Source organism: Cygnus olor, chromosome 3 (assembly GCF_009769625.2).
Source record: "Cygnus olor isolate bCygOlo1 chromosome 3, bCygOlo1.pri.v2, whole genome shotgun sequence".
In the NCBI taxonomy this organism is placed as follows: Eukaryota; Metazoa; Chordata; class Aves; order Anseriformes; family Anatidae; genus Cygnus; species Cygnus olor.
Genome location: NC_049171.1, coordinates 110,011,246 through 110,025,306, shown reverse-complemented (window position 1 = coordinate 110,025,306; position 14,061 = coordinate 110,011,246). Strand labels below are relative to the sequence as shown.

General features: G+C 36.7%; 1 protein-coding gene across 3 annotated transcripts in view; it reads left to right on the top strand.

Annotated features, from left to right (window-relative positions):
• The window catches only part of LOC121067393 (WD repeat containing planar cell polarity effector), a 150,431-nt gene that overhangs the window by 65,836 nt on the left and 70,534 nt on the right, over positions 1 to 14,061 (top strand). For all 3 annotated transcript variants that reach the window (XM_040551830.1, XM_040551828.1, XM_040551829.1), the window contains exons 11-12: positions 3,118 to 3,309; positions 12,142 to 12,751. In XM_040551830.1, coding sequence (XP_040407764.1) covers positions 3,118 to 3,309; positions 12,142 to 12,751 — 802 coding nt within the window. The remainder of the gene's footprint in view (positions 1 to 3,117; positions 3,310 to 12,141; positions 12,752 to 14,061) is intronic.

Sequence of the window (14,061 nt, the reverse complement as noted above, 5' to 3'; positions counted from 1 at the left end):
ATTTTCCAGGCTGTTTCAGTTCAGGGCCTCTTTTCAGCAATGACTTGTGTTTGCGAGATTGATCCAACCTCTATAACGTGGATTTGAGACAGTTCACTGTTCACCAGGAACTGAGCTGATACGTAGTTTACTTTAAAATGATGTGCACTTGTGCCTGCCCTATGGTGTTTGTTGTGCTTTAGAAGCAAGGTTGGTGGGTGGTGGTGGTTTTTGTTGTTGTTGTTTGTTTTTTTTTAACAGCACTAAACTCTAAGAAACTGTGGTGAGCTGAAGATTGCCTTCATTAAATTGTAAGGGCCATAGCTTCTTGCTTCATTTAGGTTTGGAAAATATGTTTTCATTGTAGGTATTGCTGTGCACATTTTGGATCTAATGGTTATGGCATTTTTTCTTGGGAAAAAAGAAAGCCTAATCCATAGAAAACTGTCTCTGCCGTAGTAAACCAGAAATATCTGCTGGACTCCTTAATAGGGTTGTTACGTTCAGTTCTTTGCTGACACAGCTGAGCTTCTAGAAACACCTCCAATGTTAACTTTGCTTTCTCTTGAAATCAGTGGGAATCACTATGGATTATTTCTTTACCAGCCAAAAAAAAAAAAAAAAGGCATTTGCATTTTTTAATTGAATATTCTTTTGTGTGAAGCTTGCTAGTTAGGCAGCTAAATATAATTTTTATTATCTTCAGAATAGCACTAGTGTGAGCCAGCAGAAACTATTATTCACTACTGCAATAATGTTATGTCAGCTCTCTGCATTGAATTAGAGTTCTTCATGGCTGTTCTTGGTCAAGCTTACAAAAGCTAAAAAATCACAGACAAAGTCAACAGTAGTGTTGCTACCAGTAGTAACAAAAGAAACAAAAGATATTCCTTAATTGCAAATGTGCAAACAATATACACTTAAAACAAAAACAGTTCCTTAGTTTTGATTATTTTTTTCCAAGAGAATTTGAATTAAAAGGTGGCTTGCACTGGTACAGAACTACCATGGGATTGAAATAGAGAGCAAAGATTCAGGAAATGTGAGTGTAGCCTTCGTCTCAGCCTCTGACATTCAGGGTAGCCTTGAAAAATGTACGTAGTATTTGAGTTTTAATTTCTGTTTCTAAAAATGAGGAAAATGCTTGCTTACAATCATATGTAACGATATAATTAAATTTCTCTCTTATTTAGATAGTAATTTCTTTGATATGTGGACAGATGCATGTTCACATTGTTCAGTGTCCAGCCGAATGACGGGCAAAATTGGCAGGGAAGTCTAGGTGGTACTGGACTACCAGAGTGCCGTTAATAATGAGAAAAGTCAACCATGCTTCTCTCATCACAGGTTGATATTTATCCAAAAGTTAATATTATACACTATACATACCTGAATAGAAGAATTTCTTTCTTTATCCTCTTCTTTTCTAAGTGATACCACCTTGAATTTTATTTACACTTTGAAAAAAGTAAGAATTATTGTGTGAACCACTGCAGTCTTAAAGTACAGCAAAATAAAAACACAACTATTATCATTTGCCTTTTCTCAGTGGCATTAGTCCATGTTTGAAAGTGTAGTGTCTAATGCAAGAGGTAAAGTTATACGCAAAGATTATTGTCTGTTACTAGATGTGAAATTGTTACCAACAGTTAACACTGCAGTACAGCACTAATTAATATCTGTGAAAGTATTTCTGGTTTTCCACCCTAAGAACATGTTGCTACCAAATTCACTATTTGTACGTAGTTTTAATTCAAATAGAAGTTACTTGTTCACTTTTATGTGTGCTTTATACTTTTAAATAGAATTTTGACAAGTAAAACAGGATATTCTGAAAATATTGGTCTTTTGCAAGTTTTTCACATCTGTGTTTTTTAATCCATTTCAATTTACTGAAGGAGACAGTACAAGGAGTTAAATGTTTACCATGAGAGAACAACATTGTTAATTACTTTGATTTCAGTTCCTTTTGATGTGTATTCAGGGGTTGAAGAGGTCAATAATATTATGACCATGCAAATAGAAAAGGGTTCTTTTTGACCATATAAAAAACAGAAAAGGATTATTAAAGCATTAACCTTGATTTTAATGGCCTTGGTTGAGTGGTGAGATCACAATTTGGATGAGCCTGATTATTTACTAAATACAATACATAAATGCAACGGGTTCTTAACACCCATTGCACTCTGGCATTATCGCATTACTGCCATCCTTTGTTGCCTTGCAGACAGGAATATGAAAGCAATCTGTCATGTAGTGAGACTGGCTCCAGAAGCATTTCTCTGATAAGAAGACCCCCTGCCCTTTGCTAGTGTCTGGTCCAGTAGGCTTAGCCATGCGCTTAATCCCCAGAAAGTGGTTCGATTATTGCTGACCAGCAATGGCAAGATAGTTTTTTTTTCCCCTAGCTATCAACCTTCCATTAATTCCTTAAGCAGAAATGCGGTGCAATCTATATTTCCTTGGCATGTGTCACCCAGATGGTGCACTGCTCATGTTTTCAAATAACCATGCTCCAAAATAACGGAGTTTGAATAATAAATTCCACAAATCCTTCCTGAGAAAGAGGCACAATTCTCAAGAGCTGCATACACTTTACGCATGATGCTGTAGCTCATCCACATTATGCAGAAAAGTATATATTCTCTTGCAAAGCAGATATTTGTATCTGGATTCCTTAATTTAGGGAGGAAAAAGAAAGATATACGTTTGCTCGAACACTGTAGAATATATTTAATATTCGATTATGTCTTAAACACTATCCTTAGTTCCCTGGTCAGCTTCGAAGAACTTGTCATTTAATATGGCTAAGCTTAAATCCTGTGTGTAGGTCGATGCTGTCAAGCAACCATGACTGTACATTTTGGTATTGATTGGAGTCATTGCAGTAAATTCCTTCTTAACTCACATTCCTTTCCTTCCCAATCCCCTCCCCATAGATAAAAGTGTGAGCATGTCTCTTTCTGTCTGAGGAGATATTTTTCACATTTACAGACAGCCTATATGGAGATATATGTACACAGTCCTCTGTGTATATATAGATTCTCTTTCACACATCCAAAGTAAACACTCTCAATTGCTCCTACTGTGCTATTTTATCACCATAAATATTTCCTGCTTTTTTTTTTATTCCGTCAGATTTCTTATATTGATATACCTGGACCAGAAGGTAGAAGGATGAAACGTCACCTGGCAATAAACTGTATGCAAGACATGATCATTTGCTGGTGGTCAGCAGCTAGTGACGGAGCATGGCCTTGGTCTCCTATTTCCTCTGAGAGGGACAGAGCCAACCTTTTGCTATTAGGCTGTGCACATGGCAAACTGGAGGTAAAGTTCTCAACTCTCTTGTTACATGATTTTACAGACTTGCTAAAGAAATAACTATTCAAATTAAATGCATTTTCTGGTAGACAAAAAGAAACAGTTTAAGATGTTAAGAGAGGAAGAGAGGAAAAATTAAGAGAGGAAGATCAGCCATCCTGATCTTAAAACAGAAGTTCATTATTTAATTGAAAAAACACATTATTTACTATGTTTAATATTTTCACATCAAAATTGGCAATCTGAGAAATGAAGCACGAAAATTAGGTCTTTAAAACAGAATAGCTTTGGAGCTGCTACCACTAAACACACTTTAACGTGGTTTATAAGCTGTATCTGTTGCATGTTGTTCCCCAATGCAATTATTTTACGTTATCTGCAATGTTAACTGATAGGTATTTCTTAATCTACTTCAAATGTTTTATTACAAACTTTAAGCTACACCCAGATGCTGCTTAAATTGTTGTGATGGGTATTAATCAAATTAGGGAATGTTTACTTGGAGAAAAAGTCAAAATTCCCCAACTACAGGTGGAAATGTAAGCTATGGGTTAGAACAGGGCTACAGGCTGACCCTCCTCCTGACACTTGCTTAGCTTACATTTTTGGGCAGATCTTCCCATTTCATCTATTTCATTTTTATTTCACATGTTTAAGAATCTGCTATTTGAATCCATTTTTTTATGTTAAGTAAAAACTTTTAAATGAAGATATCTGGGCATATTTTGAAAAGAACTGTAGCTTAAATTTAAACTGAATAAGCTGTTTTGGACTAACTTCTTATATAGATGCTCCTATATTTAGAATTTTATTTTCAGTTTAGTTTAAGCCAATTCTAGTATGGAGTAAAAAGGCACTGATTGTGGGAGAAGAGCACAAACTGGAGGATCAGCTGTGGAATAGCTGTTCTGTGGTAGCTATTATAGGCTGTTTCCCTGTACAGAAAAACCCAAAGTAACACTTTAGAATAAGCTGCACTTATAAACAACATTCTGTGCTCTTTAATTTGGGAAAATGTAAATGTTTTAATGTCTTGGAATTATTACTTTGATAACTAATATTAATTTTAGTGAGTTTTTTTTTCCCTTGGGATTTTCTATATATGTTGAAAGCAAAAGAGAAAAGGTAGTTGAGACAGCTTTTCTTATTTCTGTCATTAATCACTGTAGAATTTAAGTTTAAATTACCTCCAGTCCTGCCTTCTTTATTTCTTTTCAATTGACCTCTCTCCACTAGTGGTCATCTTTGACTCATCTTTCTTTTCTGCCTGATACACACCTGCAGTTCTCAATTTCCCCTGCAGCTGTGCCCAATCACATATAAAAATAACTCTGGTAGTTAAAACATGCATCTGTACTTTGTAAGCTTTTGCAGCCTAGTCTCCTGTGTGAGTTTCATATTATGAAACGTCATCCTACTAACAGCTTGTTCTAATTTCTTACTGTAACATCCATATGTCCTGGTTCTAACAGCAACATTCCCATGCCATTCATTTCCTTGCCGTATCTCTGTATGTTCTTCCAGGATGCTCCCTAATTTCAACATACCATTTTGAGATCTCTATTTTCTGAGATTTTTTTTTAAGACTCGTTTCTTCTATGAAATTCACAGAAACTACCCATCTGGTTTAAAGCTTTCTCCATTTTATATGTTAAAAGGAGATTCCAAATCACAGCATCACTCTGCATCTTTCAGTGCACTTTATCCTTTTCTGATTTACGCTTTAAGTTGCTCAGGGCTCAGTCTGTCTAGTGTAGTCCCAAGCACATCACTAGTGCTTAACACAATAAGGGTAATAAGCATTCACTGAGCCTTTAGGCCTAAACTCATAATCCTTTTAATTTAGCCCATATTGTAATATAAATATAAGAAAATTATTTTAAAAAGCAGAACAGCCAAATTTAACTGTTCCGTTGCTTTCCTTTTTCTCATCCTTTGTTTGCACTTGTCTGTTTTAATTCTAAACTCTTCAGGTGAAATTTCTTTTCCCATGTTTGTCAACAAAATACTAAGTACTATACCACTGGTATGGAAAATTCAGTCACATATAAATAATTATTTTTTTCTTTTCTTGCTGGTTGTAGATTAGTCTGTCCCACATATTTATTTCTTGAATGCTCAAGACACTCTGCCTATATGCTTTTCCTATATATCCATGACATGCAAACTATAGTACTGTGTGTTTTTTTTTTCTTTTTTTTTTCATTGATTTCTCTAGTATCCTTTATAGGTGGTAGTAACATTCCCCTTCACAGACCAGGGGATGTTGTAACCCAGCAGCTCTAGAAATAGCATCAATCCCCAAACTGCAATTAACTTAAGTACATCTTTACCCTCCAGAGTCTTAGAGGGGAATTTTAACTTCAGACCTTTAACTTCTGAGCATCATGAAATAGCTTAAACACGAGCAAAAATACAGTTAGTATTTTCAGATAGCTTCTGAACAGTTACTCTCTAGGTCAGGTAACACAAAAAATACAGTGTTTCTGTAAACATGATTATTTGCGTCTCTTTTCCTCTACTATCTTACCATTTATAGTGTTTTTCAGATACAGACCTGGAATAAAATCCTGTCATGCCATTGTTATGCCTTAAAGTACATCCATATTTATCATATTTTGACCATTATTATGAGTTTTCTCCCAGTAAATGATTATTGTCAACAAAAGAATGAGAAGAAGAATGAACTGATTCAATGTGGGGAATTTATCAAAAAGAAGCCCATAAATGTCTAGCTGTTTGGGGTTATGAAAAAGAAAACCAAGCCTGAGGAAATGAATGGGTGCTACCCACAGCCTTTCTACAGCACAATAGTTCTGACCTACAAAAACCACAAAAAGATCTGCCAGGTACTGACACTTATTGTTGTGGCAGAGCAAATGTAAATGATACTGCTTCCTCCCTGGAAGAATTTTCTGAGTGGTATTTGCTGTCCACCCCAAGACTGCTTGTTAGGAGGAGGACAGGAATAGCCCTGGGACAAGACAACCCAACCCCCTTGTCATGATAATATCCTCTAACTACACATTATGCACTGGAGTGATTCACATTCGCTTACAGTATTTGGGGTATGGTGTACTTAAGCAGCATTTCAACTTAATGGGGGAAATCCATTTTACATTTTAAATACCCTATAAATGTGTTTGGAATTGTGCTGTATGGCCTCATGTCTTAACATTTGCTACTATTAGGCTAAAATTAGACATCCCCTTAAGAACAGAAACAACTTTTTCCTTGCAAATCTTGACTTCTTTTACTTTTTTTTTTTTTTTTTTTTTTTTCCCCCGAGATCAGTATTTGCTCTGTTAAATGCTATAGGATTTGGTTAGGAATCTTCCCCTGAAGACATAGTAACATTTTTCTGGTTAGCATATGACTGCCGTGGTGTGTGATGTATGTTGTGCATGCACTCATGTTGCTGCAGGAGTATTTGTTTGTTGAACCTTTGTCTGCTTTCATGCGTGTATTGGTTTCCTCTGGTAAACCTATCCATTCTCCAATTTATTTATATAATTGTTTGTTTCTTCTTTGTCGAAGTACCAGTGATCAAGGACGTTATTTAAATTGTCTCCCTGTAGAGATAATGCTGGTATTTTGATTTTGAAAGCAGAAGAGGAATCTTCCAGAAACCATTTCAAACAATTTGCTGTGAATAAATAAGATCGGATCTGAAATCATCCTTGGATTAAATGCTTTGAGAGAAAGCCATGTAAAAATCAACTTGAACAGCAAACATAAATTAATAGGAGGTGATGATGCCAAGGCTCAGTTACTGTAGTAGTTTGCATTTGTCTTTACCATGTTTATTTTCACTCCATTTAGTGCTAGTACAAATCACTGAAATAATACTTCAATCTTGCGGAAAAAATAATTTTCCTGAGAGAGAACATTATTTTTCTTTCTCCCACGAGGCAACATATAATAGTTATTTCCTCCACACTATGCCACAAACATGTGAAATACACACAGCAGACCTTTTATGAGTGGGCTATCCTACAGATCCAGTACTACTCAGAAAAACATCTACCAGGTGACTGAATAGCTGAAATACCTCTCACACACATAGAGCAGAGAATGTAAAATCCTTGATGTCACATTGGGTTAAAGGTTTAATGAGTAATACAGGATGAATATTATGATGATAACTTTTGAAAGAAAATAAAACTAAACGTTGGCTGAAGATCTAAATAATAAGAATACATGTGGGACTGTAAATGCAATGCAGCCAAGTAAGTTGGAGTAGGAGCCTTGCATTTTTATTTTATAAGAGTTTAAAAATAGGGTGTTTTTTCTTCCTCCTTCACAGTGCTGTCTTTAAAATTATTTTACTCTACTGTGCACTACACTTCGCACTTTACATTTCTAATTAAAGAGTTTGTTGTTATTTGCAGCCTCACTGTGTGAAATTAAACAAGCATTTTTTTAGCATCCATAAAATAAATCAAACATTTTTCTCATCTGAAAGACACACAATCCAGTCACAGCAAGCTTATTTCTGTTTCTTTTGTTTTCTTCTTTTTTTTTTTTTAATCTTCTCGGTAAGCCAATTTTCTGCTTAAGAACTACTGCTTAAAACTCATATTTGTTTTGATATGTGGGTTTTATCCTCTCCCAGTACTCTATGCAAAATACTTCAATTTTAAGTGTTCAAAGATTTGCACTAAAGAGAGCGATACTGCTTACACAAGCTAGTGCTATTATTTCTTTCACACATAAAAAGAAAGAAGGTATGTTAACTAGCATAATTCAGGCCTGTTAGTTACAAAAATTAACAGATTCCTTGACTTGGATTATTACGACTTCTGGGTTGGGTTTGAGAACTTGGCATGTATAGCTGCTGATTACTGCAAGGGGAAAATGATATAAATGTGCAGTAGCGATGCTTGACTGCTGCATTGGTAAGGGAAATGTGCATAAATTATGTGGACAGTATTTAAATACATTTACTGCACTTTTGTAATGTACATGTCACAAAACTAAACAGCACTTTTTAAAAATGTATTTATTTTACAGAAAGTAATTGGTTTTACTTCGTGCAAAGTACTTCCAGAAACGTTCATTTGAAATCCAAGGCTAAGTGCTTGGTCCAAGATTTATGGAAAGCACTTAACATTGAATAGGATTATATGTGTCACTGTGCGGTATTATGGCTTTGTCTTTTTCGATCCACTGCCCTGTCCCCTGCTCCACGATTCTGACAGTTGTCCTACCCACTGCTGAGGGAAGTCCTCCAGTTTTGCCTTCCCATTCCTCACAAAAATGTTTGGTTTGTTAACTGAAGGATATATTGTGATTTTAATGTTCCCCTCTTGAGTTCCAGGGAGTTCAGAACTACTGCTTGCCAGGAAGGAATCCCAGTGGATTCCTTCAGATGGACTACTAAAGCATTATGTATGTTACGTTTACTAGCATGTAGCTACTTACCAGATAGGTAAACAATTGGCAGGTAATGGCATACCATCTTCTTGGAAAAAAAAAAAAAAGTTGTTTTGATTGCTAGTCTGTGTTTCACAGAATCATAGAATGATTTGGGTTGGAAGGGACCTTAAGGATCATCTAGTTCCAACCCCTCTGCCATGGGCAGGGACACCTCCCACTAGCTCAGGCTGCCCAAAGCCCCATCCAGCCTGGCCTTGAACACCTCCAGGGATGGGGCAGCCACAACTTTTCTGGGCAACCTGTGCCAGTGCCTCATCATCATCACAGTAAAGAATTTCTTCCTTATATCTAAGTCTACCCTCTTTTAAATTAAAGCCATTCACCCTTGTCCTATCACTACACACCATGATAAAGAGTCCCTCTCCAGCTTCCAGCTGGAAGGAATGCTTTTTTCAGAAGTGTTATCTTAGCCTCATTAACATGGTTCTGTAGTGGCATGTCTCTGCTTTAGTTCTTCAGTTAGTGGCATGAAGAATTATTAATAAAAGTAATTCCTGTCAAAGAAACTCAAATCTTCCCTCTCAGATGAAAGAATATCCATTTTTCCCCCTCAGAGTGCCAAATACCAGTTACATTCAGCAAAACAGGAAACCAGAACAAAGAGGTCTCTAGGCTTGCAACTCTTCCTCCAAGAGACAAATGAGGCCACTGATGCATGAGAAGCACTTTATTGGTCCAATCTAGGAAAAGTGTTTCTCTTGTTTTCAGCCAGAATATGAACAGTAGTCTCTAGAAAACTTTCATTTACGCCTTATTTGTTTAAACAGTATGTTAAAACATCTGTTTTAATATACAGCAAATAGTCTTCCTCTCCTCTCAGGAACATTTCTGTACTATACAGTTTCTCTACATAGAACAATCAGTCCTACCCAAGATTTCATTTCAAGAATCTGCTTTCAAAATTACGTGCAGGTAGGAAGCTTCTCATCTCAAGGTTCGTTAAATTAGGCCTTTCAAAAAATATAAGGTTTTCCTTTCTTTTAAATTCAAGGTAGTGAGCAACATTTTGTCCCTCTATTGCTCTAACATGGCAGAACAAAAGTATTAATTGGATTCTGTTTGGTTGCTGACTCTCAAATGATCAGATAACATCATTTATTTTTCTGTTACTATTTCCATTGCTGTTTTCCAGTAGTCACTCCTATGGAGTTGAAAAATCCACGATTCCCATGTTTTCTTCTGTGTTGTCTTAAGCTTCAAGACCAGTTTCTCTTCAGAATTGAATAGTGCTTTCAGTCTTTCATCTCTCGTGTGCTTGATTATTGTGTGTATCTTCATGATTTTCTTGTCGCTTGTGAGGAGATGTTCAGGGAAGAGCACTGGTTTGGGATCAAAATGTGTAGGTGAATAATGCAGTGCATTGAAACCTGCCACAGGAAGACAGAAATCTGAGTCCCAGAGGGCCTCAAGGCTCATTTCACTGAAGTTATGGAAGCTTTGAAGACTTGCTTGGGCAAGACTTCCATTTCACATATTTGAAAGGCAGCTATCTGGGTCTCTGTGCATAGTCTTAGGGAAAACTGCAGAACAAATAACACTTCACCTTGTCTTTATTTGGGGTTACAGAGCTCTGTGGTCACAGTAATCCTCTGTCCACAATAACCTCTTTTACAGGTTGCCTTGCTATGCAATTTAACACCCTAATAAGCTACACATTTCAAGCCGTTCTAACACCAAACCGCTGCACAGTAGCCACTCCACGTTTTGTGGGCTTAAATGGCTAGCTGCAGCGGCTAATTCATTGGTGAACGAATGGAGCAGATGAGAAAAGGGTTTTCAGCCTATATAACTGCTTTCATCTTTTATTTCCTTTTTGATATATATTTTATTGATCCCTACTCTTGTTTGAAATCAGCTCACTTTTTTTTTCACAAGATGGGTGCATTGGCTTCTATATTAGATGCTTTCACATCCAATTTTTTGTTTCTTGCCTATTAAGTAGTTCTTACTATGTCCCTAACTACACATCTTATACTAAGACTTCTGTATTAACAAGTATCTGGTTTGCAGCCACAGAACGGCAACAATCCTTTTTTCTTGCTGCTTCTTGCAAAAGAAACCCTTTTACTCACAAAATAAGTAAACTGTCAGAACGAAACACCCTAATCAGTCTGATCAGCATCCCAAATAACTTGCTTATAAATTCATTATGTACTTCTGAAGTAATGGGTGGTATGCCAAAAAACTTCATTTCTTATTCTTCTTCTTTGCAAGATGAAAGGCTAAATTGTATGTTCAGTTGGTCTAGTGATCTGTGGAAATCAACTTTAAACTGCCTAAGTATTATGTGTGCATTTCTGTTTTCAACCTGAAATTTCCAGATTTCCTCCATCTCCCTTTTTGTTACCACTTCCTGTGTAAACAGTACTTGCATAGCACTTGGTCCCAAAAGTAGGAGCTTTAGTGGCAGGTCAGCAGCTTTAATTTATAGTGTGAATAATGCTATTGGTATACCTGAGGGTGGGGTTTGGCTACGTTTGACATTTTCCTTTCACTGTTTCCTTCTGCATGAACAAACACCACCATGCTTCTGACCAACTTCCACTACTCTGTCTTCTAGAGACATTGTTTTCCTCTCTCTCTTTCAGAGAAATAGCTTTTTATAAGCCAATTTGTAACTTTTTTTTTTTTACCACTAGTACTTCAACACTTTCCCTGCTCCAGTCCTGTACAATACCTCTCTCAAACACACATATTGTAGACCATGAAACTTCATTGGACTCCACTGTTGCCTCCATCATTTTATGGCATTTTGCATGCTTCCACACTACAAATTCTTGTTCTTTGCTAGCTGCTGTCTTTGGTTCATATTCCACCTTTGTGTTCTTCCATTTTGTTCAGCCTTCAAGTACCCCTAAATTGTCCCCATTTTCTACTATCACAAATTCATTCTATGGCACCAAAGAGCATCTACCACCTGCTCGTTTGGCAATGTACAGTGCACATTGTTTAAACATGCCATTGTTGCTACCACTACAGTATAATATTTTCAGTTATCGTGGCCCAGAGCAAATGATAAAAAATGCTCTACATGTGATGCTCACAGTAACCTATTAGAAACTTTTCCAGAAATTTGAGGATTTCCCCCCCATCCTCCTTGTGAATAATCAGCTTTCTTTGATATGTCAGCTGCTCATTTCTCCTCCAGTAGGACTGCTAGGACCATCCTTCTTTAATCTTCTATTCTACTAACCTGTTGTGTTCTCTGAGCAAACAAATATGGCTCAAACTATATGACAAAAAGTAACCTTTGAAAAAACCTCACAACTCTATAACGTGTGCTTGTTTTAGCTTACTGAGCAAAGAGAAAATGTGTTTTCAGCAGTCTGTTTTTTAAACCGTCAAAGTCAAGAATAAACTGTTACAAACTACTACCAAAGTGTTTTGGATTTTTTACAGGTTCAGAGTTACGTCCGTACGGAATGGGATCCACTCGATGCTAGCTTCAGCACCAAGGAGCCTTATCGGGTTCACATAGTCGAGCACTCCATCTCCGCAGACAAAGAGCCCATGGCTGACAGCTGCGTCTACGATTGTGCTAGGAACAAAATTCAGTGTGTGGCAGTCACCAGAATACCACTGCCATCAAAGGCCATCAGCTGTTGCAGAAATGTTACAGAAGACAAACTAGTCCTGGGTTGTGAAGATTCATCAGTAATTCTGTATGACGCCTACAACCAAGTGACTCTGTTAGCCCAAGCAAAACTATTGCCTGCATTAATGACTTACCACCCTTCTGGGGCCATATTCGTGGTTGGCAGCTCTCAAGGGGAGCTGCAGCTTTTTGACACAGCACTGTCCCCAGTTAAAATTCAGCTGCTGGCAGAAGAGTTTTCACCTGAGGCAACTTTGCAATTCAGCAAACACTTTGATGCGTCTAGCAGCCTCGTCCAGATCCACTGGGCTGCTGCTCAAGGTGCATCTCCCTGCACTGATGGCACAGATATCCATGATCTTTTGTTGGTTAGATTTGACAAAGGACCCTTAGGAGTACTTCACTTTAAACTAGGTAAGTTACTGAGCACATTTATTGAACCTTAGGCTCTCGAGGAAACATTTGTATCTCACAAGTTTTTGGTAGCTTGAAAACATCCTCATTTTAGATATATGGTACCAAAGCGTTGAAAGCACACAATTCCAATGATGTCTGAAGATGTGAACCAAGGACTCCATTACATTTAACAATTATTTAGTATCTGTTCTTGTGGGGTCTGACAGAGTAGGATCCTGATTTCTTGTATTAGGGTCCTGTTATGTTCCCTGCTACTCTAATAATGTGTAACAATTTATCATATTGAAAATTATTTTCATCTGTACTATGCAATTGTAAGAATTGTATTCGTTCTCTAGTAATACCTGTAACATACCAAAATAAGCCATATGTCATAATAGGATAGTAATGCTATCTCTTTAACAAATGAATTATTGTTTTGTATGATGCAACTGTCTTTTCCATTACAATGTGTATTTGTCCCAGTACTCTGTTATTTCTGACTTTAGTACATGAAGTTACACCATTTTTTCACTTTAAGACGTCACACAAGAAGGAAAGTTTTCATAACCTTCAGAGAAGTTTGGTCTCTCAGTTAATTTACCAGTTGTGAATAAATGAAAAAGTAATAATACACAACTTAGAATTTATGTAGCACTTCTCATTTTAGGTGTAAGGAGGCTTTAAGGAGTAAAAGCGTAACTAACTCGTAATTTACAAACAGAATAACAAGAGTGAAGGAAAGCTGAAAGGCTTTTTAAGAGTTACACAAGGAGTCAGTGCTTGAACTAACAATAAAACCCCTGTTGTTCATCATCAGTGAGAACCGTATTCATTCCATTCAAGTCAAGCAAGTTACAGGGGTGCAGACCCAGTGTGAGAGTGAAAAAAACAATCATGCTTAAATCTTCTGACTACCAAGCCAGTGTTTCACCGTGGCAGACAGCCATTTCGAATATACTCATCCTGAAAAATTTCAGCATTTTGCACATTGTCTGTCCAAGAAAACAGAATTGCCTTTGTAGATATTTACAGGAGGTTTTTATGACTATTTTGTATAAAGCTATTGAGATTAGGAAGAAACCCATTTTTTAAAAAACTAGGTGACGGTGAAGTATGAAACTCTACTTTTTTTTTTTTTTTTACTGTTTAAGTCATGAATGCGCTGTTGTCTGGGCAAAATGTCATCTAAAAGCAATGCAGACCTAAATATTTGAAAGTCTGATTTTACAAAACCTTAACTACATACGCCAGTGCAAAAAGATAAATCATTATAATAGGATGTCACCAACAAAAACATTGGGCTGGTTTACAGTTATACAGTTTTA